General features: G+C 44.4%; 1 protein-coding gene across 2 annotated transcripts in view; it reads left to right on the top strand.

The window, feature by feature from the left end:
- Positions 1-17,300, top strand: part of PPP1R1C (protein phosphatase 1 regulatory inhibitor subunit 1C) — a 41,243-nt gene extending 23,943 nt beyond the window's left edge. The window contains exons 4-5 of one of the 2 annotated variants that reach the window (XM_080973232.1): positions 666-737; positions 16,069-17,300. In XM_080973232.1, the coding sequence (XP_080829358.1) occupies positions 666-737; positions 16,069-16,083 (87 nt within the window). In that variant the 3' untranslated portion in view covers positions 16,084-17,300. The remainder of the gene's footprint in view (positions 1-665; positions 738-16,068) is intronic. The other variant, XM_080973231.1, reaches the window with a different exon arrangement.
- The last annotated feature ends 1,186 nt before the right edge of the window (positions 17,301-18,486 follow it).

The raw sequence follows: 18,486 nt of genomic DNA, 5'->3' as shown, positions 1-18,486 counted from the left end.
AAGAATCCATTTCCCTTCAAAATCCCAAGCTATATTTTAGGCTCCACGTTTCATCTTCATAAAATTTCATTCTTTTTTTCCACTTTTGAGTAATATCCATTATTTTCCTTAACCATTCAGAAACAGGTGGAACAACTGTAGTTTGATAATGTCTAGCCCATAAAATTTATTTAAACTTGGTCTTCTTTTTCTTGGGAAGAATGACCCTAGCCAACTGGAGATCACAAAATAAATATGATGTCGTCACAACCCTATCATAGTTGACTATGTGATGATGACACCACCAAGCCAATCGAGAGTGAAACATGCTTCTTAGATCAGCAGCACTCTCACTTTGAATGGGTGATCATCCTATCATCCTATTTCAGAGCAGTCCCCACAAAATCTCTCTCCTCTCTCTCTCTCTCTCTCTCTGTGTGTGTGTGTGTGTGTATACTTTTTGCTTCAAACATACCCTTTTAATTAAAGAGCTCAGACCTAATATAACTGTCTATACAGGATCAATAAGCGGTGTCAACAAACAATATTAGTAACTAAGCCATAAATATAAAGCATTCAGGGTACCATGAGAAAACTGCTAATAGGAAGAAATGTCTCTAGTTTATTGTCTGACTTTATTGCTTTGCTCTTAGTTTTGTTGAAACATCATTCTTTTCTATCCTTAGACACAGAATGCTTCTCCCAAACAGAGGAAGCAGAGCGTCTATACGCCTCCTGCCATGAAAGGTACTGTGCAGGTACTGTTTCTTGCCATGCTAATAATGTCTATTTTGTTGTTCATGACATCTTTCAAAACCCCAAAACTAAACAGTAACTCCCAGCTTGGGCTCTCATTAACAGGATAACTTTATAATGACATGGAGTGGAAAAGACACATGGCCATGATCCACACACCTTTGAAAGACTGTCAGCACACTGCTCTTTCACTTGTATCTGCAGGGGGTGGGATTACTTGAGGAGAGTTCTGAGGGCCATAAAGGAAGACCTGGGGGCCATATTCAGCACCCAATCCCTATTCTAAATCCTCTGCCACTAAAAAATGGACCCTCCAGACTCTATGCAATGTTTCCTCTCTGCTTAAATATTGCAATATAGCTTTTCTACGACATCAATATCATGCTAGTGTGGGACTGACAGCATAAATTCCCTCTCCCCCAAAAAGCAAATTTCCTTCCTGTGCACTTTTTCCAAGGCATCATCCACTCGCCCTTCTAGCAGGAAATGGCTTACTCAGCTATGTATGTGTGTTTTACTGGAATGCAGCGCACTGGAAAAATCAATGCGAGTGCTATTGATTGCAGAGCTATCTCCAGAACAAGGCAGACAGCAGCCAAGAGAGCCGTTTGGCACAGGATCCTTGTGAGGCTTATGTTTCTGTGCTTAATGGATGTTGGGAGACACTCTCCCCATCTGAAGAGCCTCCATCGTTCGCATCTCCCGAGTGATGCTTACACGCACTTGTGTGGTAAGCAAAATCGCAGATTGGGAATCCTGACACTTCTTGATTTGGATTTGCTCATCACAGGAGCATTTCCCCTGTGCTCTGGTCACTTATCAGATAACCCTCCATTAAACACAGACACGGGGCCAATTGAACGAGCAAACTGTGATGCGCTGGTGCAGAGCCAGGGATAAAACCTGCTGTCCGTAAAGCACACCCAGCTCACCTGAGAGTGGCCAAGGGGAATCGATCAGGGCTGCACTTTCCAGCACTGTCTCAGATGTTTGAAATGTACCTGAATGGATTAATATGGAACAGCATGCTGGGAAGATCTGGTAGTCTTAGGCAATGCACAAACTTCCCTTCATTAACCCCAGAGGGAGCTGAAGATTTGTTCATGAACTAAGGCAGGAGAGAAACATTTCTCAGCACTTTCCCTTCTGGGCATTCTTCCAGGGCCACATGCCAGCAGGGGAGGGACCAGAAGCAACATTGTTGGCATCTGTCTGTCTTGAGAGACAATGGAGTGTGCATCCAGGGGTGAAGTCAAACCGCTGCGTTAGCAACACCAAGGTGACCTGCCTGGGGCGCAAGCCTGGGCAGTCTGTATGGAGATCCTGGGCTGCCCAGATGACAAGACCCACACACACACACACCAGCCTCACGGATGCGGTCCAAAGAAAAGCAGAGCAATACGTTTGGCACATAGGAGCCTGCTCGAAGGGCCCAAGGGGTCTCCGTTCCCCCCAATAAAATATTTGAGAGGGCCGCCCCTCCAAGTTGATGAGCATTGCCATTCAAATGGCGTCCATGCACCATGTCAAGTGCATTATGCAGGGCAGGGCTTACTTGCCCCTGTGGCGATCACACAGGGTCCCCGGATGTTTCACCGCCTATTGATCCCTGTGCCACCACTTTATTTCTCGCTGCCACCACCCAGGCCCTACCTGGTACAATACTGAGTCCAGTCAGGGTTAAGTTGGAACATAAACTTCTGTTTATTTATTGCAATTTAACAAGAGTGTGGTTTCATAAACGGTCTCAGTCAATTACAATCATGGGCTGCCTATCCAGACCTATAACTTCCGCTCCCTGCTCTCACTCACTAAACCACCTCGCAGATATTTACTTGTCTTCCTAGCCCCTAACTGTTACTGACTCAGCTTATTTCGCTACACTAACTCAACCTACCCACAGACTCTATCCCAATTCACTCCTGCTCCAACCAACCACCCAACTCCCAACGAACTCCTCCCTTCGCCCCTCCCAGAGCTGGTTTTATAGTCCCTTTGACTCCACACCCCTGGGTTCTGATTGGGTAACCTGTTTAACTATTTCACCTCCAGCACTCTCATATGTTAACGTCACAGCCCCCCCCCAATGTTTTATTCAAGGTGGCACCCCTTTGACACCAGCTTGGCTGCAGGAGTTGCTGGAAGGAGGCATACAAGATGCCATCCAGTTGTCTTAGAGACTCCACTCCATTTTGTGTAGGGTTTACTCCATCAGTGGCATCGCGTGGGGAGGGCCACAGGGGTGGTTGCCCCAGGCACAAAAGCCCTGAGCCCTCAAAGCTGCTGAGCCACTGCTGCACCTCAGAAAGCACCCATAGCTTGGACAGCTGAACGCCAGCTTCACTGGCCAACCTGCCCCCCGTATGGAGGAATGCGTGGGGTATACATTTGTGTGTTTGGGGTTTTTTTTTTCACTGTAGAGGGGGCACAATACTTGCCTTGCTACAAGCTCTGGCAACCTGCGCTATGCCACTGTAATCCTTAACCTTTTCTTCTCCAGAAGATAATCCACAAAGCAGTGGAAGATTAGCAATCATGGGCCTACTGTACAAAATGTAAGATTCACATATATTTATGTGATTCTTACCTTTTGTACAGTAGGCCAGTTTCCACACATGTTACTCTTTATCCTCCATCTAGTCAAGCAAGAAGCACAAACAGAGCTCAAAGACACATGCCAGCCAGGCAGAAACACTCAAGCAAAGGTGCAAAACATGGCTGGAAAGGGGCCTGGCCTGGGGAAGAGATCCCAAGGCCCTTGAGGGCCACACTTGGCTGCTGGGCCTGAGGTTCCTCAGATTTACCCAGGGGGAAAAGCGGTCAAGGTGGTAGGGCAATAGCATTGTTGGCTGCTACTCCTTAGTGGGGATTCCTTTACCCCTGAGGAGTGCGCTGGTACGATACTGGTTTTACTCATGGGGAAATTATTCAGTGTTTAAGCCCGTTTGGTGGGTTATCCATTTAAATATTTGAGCTGGATTGGCTATGGCAACGCTAAAGTTTAAAGCAGGAGATTCTAATTGGACTGTCATGTTGGGTCAACATGATTTGTCAGTGGCTGCAGTCGTTGGCTTTTTAGCCACATTTAGTGGCTAAAGGGACAAAGTGTTGCAAAGCCCGCATTCACTAAAAACTAAAGGAGGCACAAATTTGTCATGTTCTGTTTCTCTCTCTGTATGCATTTTAGCCTATATATGCATTTTTGCAAGCCTTTCCTCCCTTATACAAGCTCAGATTAGGGAGATGGCGGAGGAATGCCATCTTGCTTCATTCATCTATCTCTTCATTTGTCATCCTCCACAGCAGCTTAGTCTCTCAAAGGTATTAAAGAGCATCATTTTGACATTATGGGACGCGGGTGGCGCTGTGGGTTAAACCACAGAGCCTAGGGCTTGCCGATCAGAAGGTCGGCGGTTCGAATCCCCGTGACAGGGTGAGCTCCTGTTGCTCGGTCCCTGCTCCTGCCAACCTAGCAGTTCGAAAGCACCTCAAAGTGCAAGTAGATAAATAGGTCCCGCTCTGGCGGAAAGGTAAACGGCGTTTCCGTGCGCTGCTCTGGTTCACCAGAAGGGGCTTAGTCATGCTGGCCACATGACCCGGAAGCTGTATGCCGGCTCCCTCGGCCAGTAAAGCAAGATGAGCGCTGCAACCCCAGAGTTGGCCACGACTGGACCTAATGGTCAAGGGTCCCTTTACCTTTACCTTGTGACATTATGCTTTAGAAAACAGGAACAATCCTTACCTGTCCCTTAATTGCACCCTGGTTTTACTTCAAAGAAAGCAAGGGAAATAACTCTATGGTTGAGCCCATACTTTGCAGGCACCAGGTTCAATCCATTGTCTCTCTAGGTAGGGCTGAGAATAGTTCTTGTCTGAAACTCTGAAGAGCTTCTGCCAGTCAGTGTAGACAATAATGAGTTAGATGGGCCAATGGGCTTAGGTTAGCAGGATGCTTGCACAATCCCAAACATGTTGCCTTCTGTCCAACCAGGAAATAATTTGCGTCAGTTACAGCCATCATCAGATAACAAAAGGATTCCCTTCAGAAGCAGAGGTCACCTTGGCAGTGTGTTCCTGAATTGATAAAGAACCGGGTGTAATTCTAGCAGTAGATACAAAAATTCACAAATCTGTGGATTAAAGCTAACTCGGGGGATATTGCAGAGATAACATACACTGAATTGAATTTAATCATTTCTCTTCCTGAACGGAGGGACACCTCCGTGAGTGGAATGAGATCTTTGGATTGAATTCATTCTGTTGGGTTTGAACTGGATTGCTGATTTAAACTGACAAAATAAAGCCAGCGATAAACTTTGTGTTTAAAATAGTGGGTGGGAAAGTCTGAAGTAATTGAAAGGTTTATCAGCTGCTATTTAATGTCAACTGAAAAGTTACTGTTTTTATCAATATGCGGCGTTTTCACCGATTGCTTATTAGGTGTAGGAAATTCAACAGTTGCCCCAGTTCTATGCTCTGTGTGGATGTACTCTGAGCAGAGAGGATACTTACACAGCTGATAAAATGTTTTGTTAAATATAGGAGCTCAGGCTTCAAGATTACTTTCTGTTTCATTGCTATCAATATGACAGCACTCAAGTACTCTTAAAATGGATTCCCGCTGCTTGGTTTTGAAGCAACTTGTTATTAGTAACAAGGCTCCCTCTAGTGGATCTGAAGGGTGTGTTTTTGCACTTCCAGTTCCTGCCTCTCGATAGCCCGATGGACTAGAGAAAGAGACAAACATGAGAGCTTTGACTATATATATATATATATATATAAATTTTCAGTTTCTTATTCTTTTTAAAAACATACAAATCCAATATTTTCCCAACAAACATATATATTTAGACTTCCCCACCACACCCCTTTTGTGGTTTCTTATATTTTTTAATTCTTAGCACTGCATTTCCCTCATTATTCCAATTATTAATTACTCCCTGGTTTTCTTTTAACATTAATTGTAACTGCTTGGTTTTAAGTTAATCCTGCTAACGAACTTACACATGGACAAGAACTTTTCAGATTTTCCACATATGTTCCTCCATTCTTTAATAAAGTGTTTTTCCTCTTGGCTTTTTATTGTTCCAGTAAGTTTTCCCATTTCGGCATAGTCCATTAATTTAATCTGCCACTCCTCCTGCAAGCCCAGTGCTCTATAGTGCTGCTCAGCTCAGTAGCAGAGTGGCCATGTGGAAGCGACATGGCAGCAACAGAGAGCTCATGTGAATTTGCTTTCTGCTTATGCGAGGTTTAAGATCACAGCCCGTATCCCAAGTATACTACACTGAAGTATACTACACAGGAAGTATGATTTCTGCTCTTCTCCCTGCTCCCCCCCCTCACAAAAAGAACCCAAACCTTTGTTGACTGATGGATCTTTCATCAGATCTGCTTTAAATGTGAGCGACACGTGCCTGTGGACATTTTAAAAAATTAACTAAAGATAACACAAGTCAAACTTCCGCTGAACTTGCCCCAAAATGGAAAGAAGCAAAGTCCCAAGTAAAGGAAGAATGGATACAAAAACTTATGGAATATGCAGAAATGGCGAAACTTACTGGAAGAATGAGAAATCAAGATAACAAACTCTTTATAAAAGAATGGAAATGGTTTATCGAATATCTACAGATAAATTGTAAACAGATAAAAACATTAGCAGGATTGTTGCAGTAACCTGCAGTTTTATAAGAGTATACATTTACAGTAGATAATTAAATGAGTAAGGTAAATGAATTTGGATATGCAGAAGATATGAAAAAATAAATTTAGGGAACCGCCGAACGAGGGGGAAGGAAGTCAGATTTTGAAATGTTAAAGGGATTGCAAAATTCATGAAATGTATAAATTTGAAAAATATAAATATAAAACTTTAAAAAAGAGCTTCCACTGCACTTAAGAGACACTTTGCCCCACCCCTCAAAAATTAAAAAATGGTCTCCACAAGAAAAGCACAGGGTACACAGTAGCACAACAGAAGGGTCATCATCCCCTTTCTCTCTGTGTGGGTTTTTCTTCTTTTGTTTTTATACAGATTAGTTTTTTTATCTTGTTGCATCATTAAAAAGATTTAATAAAAAAGATATGGAAAAAAAGACCCCACCCAAGATATGATTTGCCATGGACTCGACACCTTTGCAATTTATGACGTGTATGTGGGATAAATCAGGGCAGCTTCTGGCTTGTTGTCCAGACTTCCCTGCATGTTACAGTATTCATTGAATTGTCCAGACAGAAATGTCCCCCATGAGCATGGACACACACACACACACACACACACACACAGAGATTTCCATGACATTTCCTCCTCTGGCTCACATGGGAATTAATTTACTCACCCTCTGTTGCCCTATTGTGTTGAGTACAAACATAGCAAAACCCCAAATCCCATGTTTTTAAAATAAGTCCTCTTCCATAAATGTACGTGGGATTTTTTTCATGCCTCCCTTCCCACCCAAAACCCAGGCAGATATACAAGCATGGGTTGAGATAAATATTTGGTTTCCACCACGGGAATGGAATGATCCTCACTTTATTTATGTTGACTGTATACATTTATTTTTTGACATTGCTGTTTATTGCAAGTGGCTCTGCAAATATATCTTCGGGAAGGACGCTTTATAGGGAGAAATAAAAGAGAACAATGGTGGCTGTTATTTTTGGCAGGCTGGTAAGAAAGGCAGAGGGTTGTTTTACTGCACTCGTGGGGTGATTTCTGAGATCTGTCAGCCTTGATTTATATCATTTGATTCCCCTGGTACCTTTTAAGGGAACAAACAAATCTACGAAACAGTGTTATTTTCTGCATTCAACTCTCTTCATTCACCTGCAAACCATATTTAGGGTGCGATTCTCCCGGGTCATTGAATTCTTTGACTCCAACCTTTTTTCTGGTCCTTTTCCAATAGACACCAGCATACGCCCTCTTTTACTCCACAAACATTGGGGCTCCAAGATCCATAGGGCCAGGAACCTAGACATTCCCATGGTGGCAAGGAGGGGTATTGCAACATCAGATCTCCCTCACCAAGTTTGGAGTGTTCTCTCTCCTGATCTGGTGGCACTGTGGGTTAAACCACAGAGCCTAGGACTTGCCAATCAGAAGGTCAGTGGTTCGAATCCCTGTGACGGGGTGAGCTCCCATTGCTCGGTCCCTGCTCCTGCCAACCTAGCAGTTCGAAAGCACCTCAAAGTGCAAGTAGATAAATAGGTACCGCTCCAGCGGGAAGGTAAACGGCATTCCCGTGTGCTGGTCTGGTTCACCAGAAGCGGCTTAGTCATGCTGACCACATGACCCGGAAGCTGTACGCCGGCTCCCTCGGCCAATAAAGCAAGATGAGTGCTGCAACCCCAGAGTCGTCCGCGACTGGACCTAATGGTCAGGGTCCCTTTACCTTTATGGTTCTAGGATGCCCTCCCAGGGTCAATAGGATCACAACATTAGTTATTTTTTAGTACCTTCGTTTTTCCAGTCCTCAGCCCTTTTCTCATCTCTTTCTTTTCCACCTCAACAGTTGCATAAGAAGTTTGTCGTTGCACTCATCTTCTGGTAGGCAGTAAACTATCCCCTTCCACTCTTCAGGTTGAAGCAAGCCATGTGTTTTTTATATTTTGTTGGGAGCCGCCCAGAGTGACTGGGACAACCCAGTCAGATGGGCAGCATATAAATAATAAAATTATTATTACATTGTTAGTATGATAGTTGTGGATTCCGGAGAGCTACAGCCAGTCAGAATAAACAGTCCGGGAATAGATTGACCAAATAGCCTGAAGGAGCTATCGGGCAGCTCCTTACGCTCTTATGTGACAACATGTGAACCACAGGACAGGGAAACGCAGGAGGCATAGAATGCAATTAGCTTTGTGTTTGTGACGTTAACATATGAGAGTGCTGGAGGCGAAATAGTTAAACAGGTTACCCAATCAGAACCCAGGGGGTGGAGTCAGAGGGACTATAAAACCAACTCTGGGAGGGGATGAGGGAGAGTTCGTTGGGAGTTGGTTGGTTGGTTGGTTGGAGCGGGAGTGAATTGGGATAGAGTCTGTGGGTAGGCTGAGTTAGTGTAGCGAAATAAGCTGAGTCAGGAACAGTTAGGAACTAGGAAGACAAGTAAATACCTGAGAGGTGGTTTAGTGAGTGAGAGCAGGTAGCGGAAGTTATAGGTCTGGATAGGCACCCCATGATTGTAATTGACTGAGACTGTTTATGAAACCACACACTTGTTAAACTGCAATAAATACACAGAAGTTTATGTTCCAATTTAACCCTGACTGGACTCAGGAATTTCCCAGGTAGGGCCTGGGTGGTGGCAGTGAGAAATAAAGTGGTGGCATAGAGATCAATAGACGGTGAAACGTCTGGGGACCCTGTGTGATCGCCACAGTCCTCTGGTTCATCTTAAACCAGCTAAGACATTGCTGAAACTGACCACTAGCCCCGCCCTTCCCCCTCTAGCCTCTCGCTCTGGATCCCTCCCAAAGCAGACAAAGCCTGCATTGAGGGGGTGGTCTCCTCCTCCTCCTCTGGACCTGCCTGCCCTATTGCTCAGCTACGTACAGGACTCTCCTCGAGCGGGGTGTAAGAGGGGGAGGAGAGCCAGCAGGACCGAGACTTCCCTGCTGCTGGGTAGAAAAGGCAACCTCTAACTCCTCTGTGTCTGAGTCTGCACTCCCACTGTGACTCTCAGCCTCTAACCTGTCCTGGAAGGCCTTCCTTCTCCTGATCCCCACCTTGATTCCTCGAATCCCCTGTTTCTAGCGCCTCCCAGCTCATTCCTTCCCCAGACTGCTCTTCAGCATCCCACCACCACCACCATGATCTGGGATCTAAGTCGTCATCTTCTGTGTCCTCCACGGTGGGTTCTTGGGTGCGTGGCTCCCACCATTCTTTCACATCCAGCCAGTCCCTGACGCAACTGTGCCAAACTTAATTACACATAAACTAGGTTTTCTCTCCCTCTCCCTCTCCCTCTCCCTCTCCCTTCCCTTACTAAGAGAAGCCCACCCAAAGCTTTTGCACAACCTGAAACATCCCTTCAGAAACACCACCTTCCTTTCAGTATATAAATCATTATTTTATTTTATTATTTTGCTATTTTACAAAAGAAGAAGATAAACTGTGATGATTGGAGACCGAAACTGTGGTCGTCGAATTGACTTCTAGGGGCTTCTGCTCTTCATCTGAAGTCTTTTGATTTGGCTGACAAGTTCTAGTCGGAGACTAGGGAGAGACTTAAGGAATCAGCAAATCTGAAATGTTTACATGCTAGTGAGGCTTGCCTGGAACTACAAAAGCTGCTTACATTTTGGGGGGATGCTGTCAGCAGAAGATTTCTACAGGGTGTGATTCTACACTAGCGAAATCAGCCTCCCATTGAAAGCATGCTTTGTTCAGTCAGGGTGGGGGGAGGCAGTGATGTGACAGCACAGTTGTGTGGAGGAAACATCTCTCTGCACTGATCTTGAGCCAATGCTGTTGTTTGCACCTTTTAAATGTGGGAAAGGGAAAAGGGAATGGAAGTCGTGTGATATGAAATAATAAACTGGAAAGCAGCCAACTATTTTGAACACAGCCTTTTACTGTTTTCATGGCTGATGAGTGGTGACAGTGTAAACAGTGGCTTATTGACTCTGAGTTGTAACTCCGTATCTGTGCTTTCAGTAGGAAAGTAGGAAAATTGGAGGGCAATGATTAGTTCATTGCTACTAATTTATTTCTTGGCTTTTCTCTCTATGGAGTCGAAGGGGTTGTGCACAGACTGCCTTCTGATGTAGGGTTTATTGTTAAACAAGCCTGATCAAACCTTAACCTCACACACTTCTCCCTCCCTCCCACTCCTCCAGAGCAGCCATGAGCTTTTGCTTCTGTATTTGATTAACCACAGTTTAGCTTTACATCCAAACCCTAAACTGTGGCTAAACATAACTATGTCTAGTTAAAACAAACCAGCTTCATATACCAAGGTTTAAAGTTGGCTTGCTCTCTTGAACTGTAGCTAAGGCAAACCTTAATTTGTTTGGGTTTGGAGGAAACAGTGAACAACATCAACACTGAAGGAGGGAGAAAGCACGAACCCAATTATCAGTTAAGCTCATTCTGATAACAAGAAACTGATACACCCAAATGAGCTCAAAGTTCCCCAGGTAACCTAAACAACCGAGAGTTTCAAATGCTGAAATTTGGGCTTTTTTCTGGGTTCCCGTTCTTTTGTTTCAAAAGTGCAATTACAAATAGATAAGAAAATACATAGGTCTTTTTAAAAGCTACTTAAGACTCTTTCAGTATCATCTAATATGTATATTACCTTTATTTGTAATAATATATATACATATTAAACTAAGCAATGCAAATCTGGAAGAACGACAGATATAAACACTGATCAGTTTTGCTCAAACATAAGCAGTAATGCAGAAACCTACCACCCACCTAGCCTGCTGCAGAAACTTGGCCCTCCTAGAATAAGTTGCACATATAGACAAGGATGATTATTTTAAGAAGAAATCAAGAAAAGGATAAAAATAGACCCTTGAGAGATCAACATTTTCCTTTCTCTTGCTTGACTTACTGACCCAGCACTGTCTGACCCTTTAAACTATTTCATGGCAAACCTTAATATAGCAAGGTTGAAATTTTAAAATGCTTTATCTAAGGAGATTTGATTACTCAGGGCCAATGTCCCAGGCTATGTTTTTTCCATTGTGTGCATAAGCATAGATATAACATTCCCATAAGCAGATGGAGATGTCCCTCTCTCTGTACAGAGCTGGGAATGTGCATCCAATAATAGTATCTGAACGAAGAAGCATAAATAGGACATGAATCTGGATAGATGGACCTCTTTGACATTTGTATGTCATTTCTCCAATGAAAACAGGGACGTCCCATTCCATCGTGATAATTACACCCCACACATCTTATTGGGTTGCCCCAGCACTCTGGACAGCTTCCAACATATATAAAAACACAATAAAACATTAAACATTACAAAAGCTTCCCTATACAGGATTGCCTTCAGACGGCTCGGGGGTCGGATAACTCCATATCCTCCAACATTTCTCCAATGAAAATGGGGACATTGTAAGGCAAAGCGGGACATTCTGGGATCAAATCAGAAACTGGGACGGCTTCTCTAAATCAGGGTTGTCCCTGGAGGGTACTGGTCTCGCCTTATCTGCACCAGGTACTCATGAGGGGGCAAGCCAGTTCAGCGGTTTTACAGCACCATGGATAGCTCCAAGTGAACAAAGGCTGTAGGTGAATTGCTGTCTCATAAGCCTCTTCCTCCTGTCCATTTTCCCAGGCTTGAATCCCTTGTCCTAAAGGTGAGGGCCAGCCCCATGACCTGCACAAAAAAGCACTTCCTTGTTTTTCTGTGGAATCCTGTTTGTCACGCTTCCTTTACTATTGGGCAGGTGCAGTAGCATGGAAACCACTCGATTCCTCTGGTGAGTCAGGTTTAGGGAACAACACCTGTGAGGGTCCCTGCCTTAGGTTTTGCTAACCTGGGGGAACCAGAGGCATGTCCCATTGGCTTTCAGCCAGCAGCCTTGGGATCTGTTGTCTATGAGGCACCAGCATCAGAAGCTTGCTCCAATTTACCAGTTGAATGGTACCTTTATATGCATAACGTATAAATATAGCACAAGTCTTAGGATGGCTGTGCCCCATCCACAGTATTTACATACTCGTGCATCAGCTGTAGTCTCACCACCTCCCCAATTAACTAGGATTCTAGATGTGGAAAGCTTTTGAAATGTGGAGAGCATGAAATCACCCGGGTTCATGTTGGTGTTGTGCAATCCCAGGATCAGTGGGATTCTTGCGATTTTGAAAATCAGCTCATAGACCAAAAGGGCAGGAACATATCTCTCATCACCAGTACCCACTCACCAGTGTGGTGTAGTGGTTAAGAGCGGTAGTCTCATAATCTGGGGAACCGGGTTTGAGTCTCCGCTCCTCCACATGCAGCTGCTGGGTGACCTTGGGCCAGTCACACTTCTTTGAAGTCTCTCAGCCCCACTCACCTCACAGAGTGTTTGTTGTGGGGGAGGAAGGGAAAGGAGAATGTTAGCCGCTTTGAGACTCCTTAAAGGGAGTGAAAGGCGGGATATCAAATCCAAACTCTTCTTCTTCTTCTTCTACACCTGCTCTAGAAACTGCATCATTCAAAGGAAATGCAACATCTACAATAAGGCAGAATCCGAGTTAACTTTAGCCACGACCTTAAGCATTATATATATATATCACAGCTTAGAGCTTTCTCTGTGCTCTTGTAGGTGTGGCTTGTCCCATTCATTTTAATGGAGGGAATAGACCCCCATATGCAATGCAATGCAATGCACACACTTCCTCCATTGAAATGAATGATAAGCAGGGTAGCTCCATATGTGTATTAGAACTCTGGCAACCAATAATAAATCTTTAGATCAGATTGTCTGCATCTAACAAGAGGTGTATCGTATGGACAGTGTCCGGAGGAGGTCAGTAAAGAAGGTGAAGGGCTTGAAAACTAAATTCATGAGGAAAGGTTGAAGGAGTTGGGTACATTTAGCCTGCAGAATAGATGCAGTACTGTAGCCATCTTCGCATAGGTGAAAGGCTTATCACAGAGATAATGGAGATAATTTGTCTTCTGATGCAGGGCCTGAACCAATGGGTTCAAATGACAAAAAGAGGGATTTTGACTAAACAGAAGGAAGATTTCCTTAGTGATACAAGCTTAGAAGAAGGTGGACGTATTCTTTAGAATGCATTAAATGGATAGCAACCTATCAGGGATATTGCAGAACTGGATTTCCTGCATCATTAGAGTTGGAGTAGATGGTCTTTTTGAAGTCCCTGCCAACTCTGCAATTCTATTATTCTAAATGGACAACTTGAATTTATTAAATTGACCCATGACATGGATGCATGTTAAATGTTTGAATCCCCCACAAGTATTTTGCAAAGTTGTGGAACCTTGTTGAATACGTATCTGCTTTCAAATTTCTTCTACTTTGCTTGGATGGATTAAACCAGATGTCAAGTTTTCATTTCCCCACAGGAGATTTTCATGATGTGACTGTGGAAATGTCAGAAAGTTGCCTCATTTGCACAGATAATTTATCCTGAATCTGCAAATAAGCTTTGAGGCGATGATTTAATCTAAAATGCATTACCAGTTCAAAGCGTATTAGTACATGCTTACTGAAAATGGCTTGGCATTCAGGCTTTCTTCGTCAACATTAATTGAATTAAATTACCTGCAGTGAAATCAGAGCCTTTGAGGGAAAGGAGAAAGGAGAAAACAGCAAACTTTAGAAGGAAGACAAAAATAAGAGTCAAATATGTATGCATGTTTCCTCGCATTGTGACATCAAGGGACGGAAGGCAACTCTGGAGCAGGTGAACTGAAGGGTACAAACTGATTTCTGTTGGGTAAAAAAAGAAATACAGACCCAGGGAAATCACTGCTACATTGTGAGGAGAAATAGATGAGCCTTACTATCAGACAGATGGCAAGAGAGGAGAAACACTGGCAGACAAAAGCAGAGATTCAGAGGGGGGAACTCAGCCTGGGCATACAGATCTCAACTCAGTAATGAGGAAGGCAAGCTTAGTTGAACACAAAAGGTGTAGCCAAGCATGAAGAGAGTGACTTGAAAGCAGACAAAGGGTGTGAGCAGAACACAACACCCTCGGAGCCAGCAACCCGAGGACCATTTCAAATTATAGCAGGGAAATGAATGGGAGGGTGGAGGCGATGTAGGAATAGAATGATATCATGTAACCCATATCTGTGTGTGTAGCTTTCGATATAGGCAGCCATTCAAACTGCAGCATGACACAACAGGTGGAAGCATGGGCATTGCCGGGGGGGGGGGGCAGTTGCTCTCCAAATCCTCAAAAAGTATTGAAAAGCATTGTTGCTGTTGTTGTTTAGACGTTTAGTTGTTTAGTCGTGTCCAACTCTTCGTGACCCCATGGACCATAGCACGCCAGGCACTCCTGTCTTCCACTGCCTCCCACAGTTTGGTCAAACTCATGTTGGTAGCTTCGAGAACACTGTCCAACCATCTCGTCCTCTGCCATCCCCTTCTCCTTGTGCCCTCCATCTTTCCCAACATCAGGGTCTTTTCCAGGGAGTCTTCTCTTCTCATGAGGTGGCCAAAGTATTGGAGCCTCAGCTTCACGATCTGTCCTTCCAGTGAGCACGCAGGGCTGATTTCTTTAAGAATGGATAGGTTGGATCTTCTTGCAGTCCATGGGACTCTCAAGAGTCTCCTCCAGCACCATAATTCAAAAGCATCAATTCTTCGGCAATCAGCCTTCTTTATGGTCCAGCTCTCACTTTCATACATCACTACTGGGAAAACCATAGCTTTAAGTATACGGACCTTTGTTGGCAAGGTGATGTCTCTGCTTTTTAAGATGCTGTCTAGGTTTGTCATTGCTTTTCTCCCAAGAAGCAGGCGTCTTTTAATTTCGTGACTGCTGTCACCATCTGCAATGATCATGGAGCCCAAGAAAGTAAAATCTCTCACTGCCTCCATTTCTTCCCCTTCTATTTCCCAGGAGGTGATGGGCCAATTAACTGAGGTTCTGCCTCCCCCAGCAGAAGCCTCCCCCCACAACAAAAGCCTTCCCCCCATAATGTCCTCTCTCCCCCCCAAAAAAAAATTAAGCTCAACAACTCCCCCTCTAAAAAAAAATCATGGTTGGAAGGAGCAATAAAAGCAGGCAGGCCAGCATCACATGTGGGCAGAGCAAGCGAGTGGGCAGCTGTGTGGCCCAGGCAGCATTCACATGTTCTGTGTCACCACTGCCACCAGCTGCCTGCCTGTTTGCATGTGTGCACAACAGGGAAACCTGGGATTCAAACAGGCAGGAGGCCCAAGGCTGCTGGCCCAGGCAGACCTGCAGGTGTTCATGCACTCCCCATCACCATGGTCTCCACTGCCCACAATTCACCCCAAACTGCCCCCATCCCTTCACAGCTCCCTGCAATCTCATATATCCCTTTGCCAGTAGCAGAGGAAAGGGGAATCAGGAGGAGAAAGGCTTTCACCCTCATGGGATGGAAGGAGTGTTGGGGGGTTTGCATGGGGTGTAAAGAATGGGGGTTTGGCAAGGGTGTGGGGGGTGGGCAGGGTTGGTGAGCAACATATTTCGTTTGACCCTTATTTTGCCGATGTAATGGAAACCCACCGTTCATGTTATTGTAAGCTGCCACCCTTAACAGTTGTTAATAAAACAGCAACATTGTCACTGATTGATTTCTTCCTTCAGCACAACAGGCAAGATTTTAGATTTGACTGCATGTGGCCTTAAATGTGGTTCTTTTATATTTACAGGGATTAAGCATCTAAAAAACCAGAATGACGTGGCCTTCCCAGAGGAGGATGAAGGAGTCAATGAAAGAGATGAGGAGTGGAGCCCCTAACTGGCTCCGAGCATCTGTGGGAAAGCCCTTATTGTCAATAACTGAACTGCTAAACTTTCTGTACTTAACGTGGAACTCTATTGCTTGTCTTCCTGACCCAAACCTGTCTTCACCTCAGTACCCAACAGCAGGAGGATTTCATGGTGGAATTTACAGCAATTTGCAGAATCTGCCTTGTGGTACTTCATAACTGAAGATAACGGTTTCTTCCATTTCTTTTCTAGCCATTTCCCCCTTGCATTTGTTTTTAATGACTTCAAATATGTCGTTTGCAAACATGTCGAGTCCTTTAGTGCTGCTGTTGCTTAATTTCTGAATGTGAGCTGCAGTCTAGAAGATCAGCTGTAAATATTATAAATTCGAATGCTACAAAACTGTGCTAAATAGGCAGAGCATGCCTTTTAAGGGCCCCATGACAACCAATCAAAATAATATTGATTTGATCTTGAAAGAAAATTACAACCAAGCCTTCTTAGGCCAATATTAGCCCACTAGGGTGTCTCACAGGGGGCCACCCGAGATTTCGACTACCTGGGGCCTCCACAGGGCTTAATCTGCCACAGTCTTCCATTTGAATCATGTTTGGCAACAATGTTAGTGGTCTTCTGTTTGAGGATACTATTATGGATTGGGCCTTTATGAATACGCTTTTAGGTTATGTGTTTTGCCTCACTGTTTTCATGCTGTTTTTATTGATCTGTGGCTTATTAATAATGGGATGCTTTTGTTGCCGCTTTTCTGATCTTGTAAGCATTGAGACATTTGGCATTGTTTTTTGAGGGGAAATGGAGAGGTACATATTCCATTGCCATTGAATTTGGGGGTTCCATAAGTGGCCACGCCCAAATATTTGTTATTTATTTATTGCATTTATATCACACCTTCTCTCCAAGAAGCTCACCGTGGTGCACATAGTTTTTCTGCTCCTCCTTTAATCCCCACAACAACCTTGTGAGGTAGATTATGCTGAGAGGCAGTGACTGGCCCAAGGCCACACCAAGCGATTTGGTTTGAGTTATTGTATTTCTATGCCGTTTTTCATTCCAATGAATCTCAAAGCGGCTTGCAAACAACAAATAACAGTAACATAATAGAACATCGCATAAATGCAGCATAAATCAAATAAAAATAATTAACAAATCATCTGTGAGCTTTCTGGCTGAGTGGGGATTTGAACCCTGGTCGACCCAAGTTCTAGTCTGACTCTCTCACCATTATACCACACTGACTCTCAACACAGTACCTGGTCCATCTGTCCTCCATAAAGGGCTATTTCCTGGACAGCTTCTCAACCTTTTCGTTCTGAAGAAAATGAAGCATCAGCAGCCACGGTCCAGAACCATCCACAAAGGAACACTAAAAGAGCCTGTCTGCTGGATCAGGCCAGTGGCCCATCTAGTCCAGCATTCTGTTCTCACACGGGCCAAGCTGATATCTTATGGGGAATATGGAAGCAGGATCTGTGCACAGCAGCACTTTCCCTACTTGTGCTTCCCAGCAGCTGGCATTCAGAGACAGACTGCCTCTGACAGAGGAGTTGAAGCACAGGCCTCATGAAGCTGAATGCTGGAAGACTCAGGACAGATGAAGGACATATTCACGCAGCACATATGGAAGTGATAGCTACTAACCTTAGGTAAAGGTAAAGGGACCCCTGACCATTAGGTCCAGTCGTGGCCGACTCTGGGGTTGCGGTCCTCATCTCGCTTTATTGGCCGAGGGAGCCGGTGTACAGCTTCTGGGTCATGTGGCCAGCATGACTAAGCTGCCTCTGGCCAACCAGAGCAGCGCACGGAAAAGCCGTTTACCTTCCTGCCGGAGTGGTACCTATTTATCTACTTGCACTTTGATGTGCTTTCAAACTGCTAGGTTGGCAGGAGCAGGGACTGAGCAACGGGAGCTCACCCCATCGCGGGGATTCAAACCGCTGACCTTCTGATTGGCAAGTCCTAGGCTCTGTGGTTTAACCCACAGCGCCACCCGTGTCCCTAGCTACTAACCTTAGAGGGCTTTAAAAGGGGATTAGACAAATTTGAGGAGGAGAGGGCTATCTATGGTTTCTAGCTGGATGCAGTAGAGCAGGGATTCCCAAACTTGGGTCTCCAGCTGTCTTTGATAAGAGATAAGAGATAGATAAGAGATGGTAGATTGATAAGAGATAAGAGATAAGATTAGTGATTGTTAAGGGATAAGATTAAAGGTTGTTAAGAGGTAACAGATTGATGAGAGAAAAGAGTTAGGATATACATATTTCAAAAACTGAAAATTTAAACACAAAAGTTGTTGAGTTTCCTTTTGTTTTTAGCCAAAGTTGTTGAGCAAAAAAATG

Source organism: Podarcis pityusensis (assembly GCF_964106645.2).
Source record: "Podarcis pityusensis genome assembly, chromosome: 1".
In the NCBI taxonomy this organism is placed as follows: Eukaryota; Metazoa; Chordata; class Lepidosauria; order Squamata; family Lacertidae; genus Podarcis; species Podarcis pityusensis.
The sequence above is the reverse complement of the archived record's forward strand: the minus strand, read 5'-3'. Positions and strand labels throughout refer to the sequence as shown.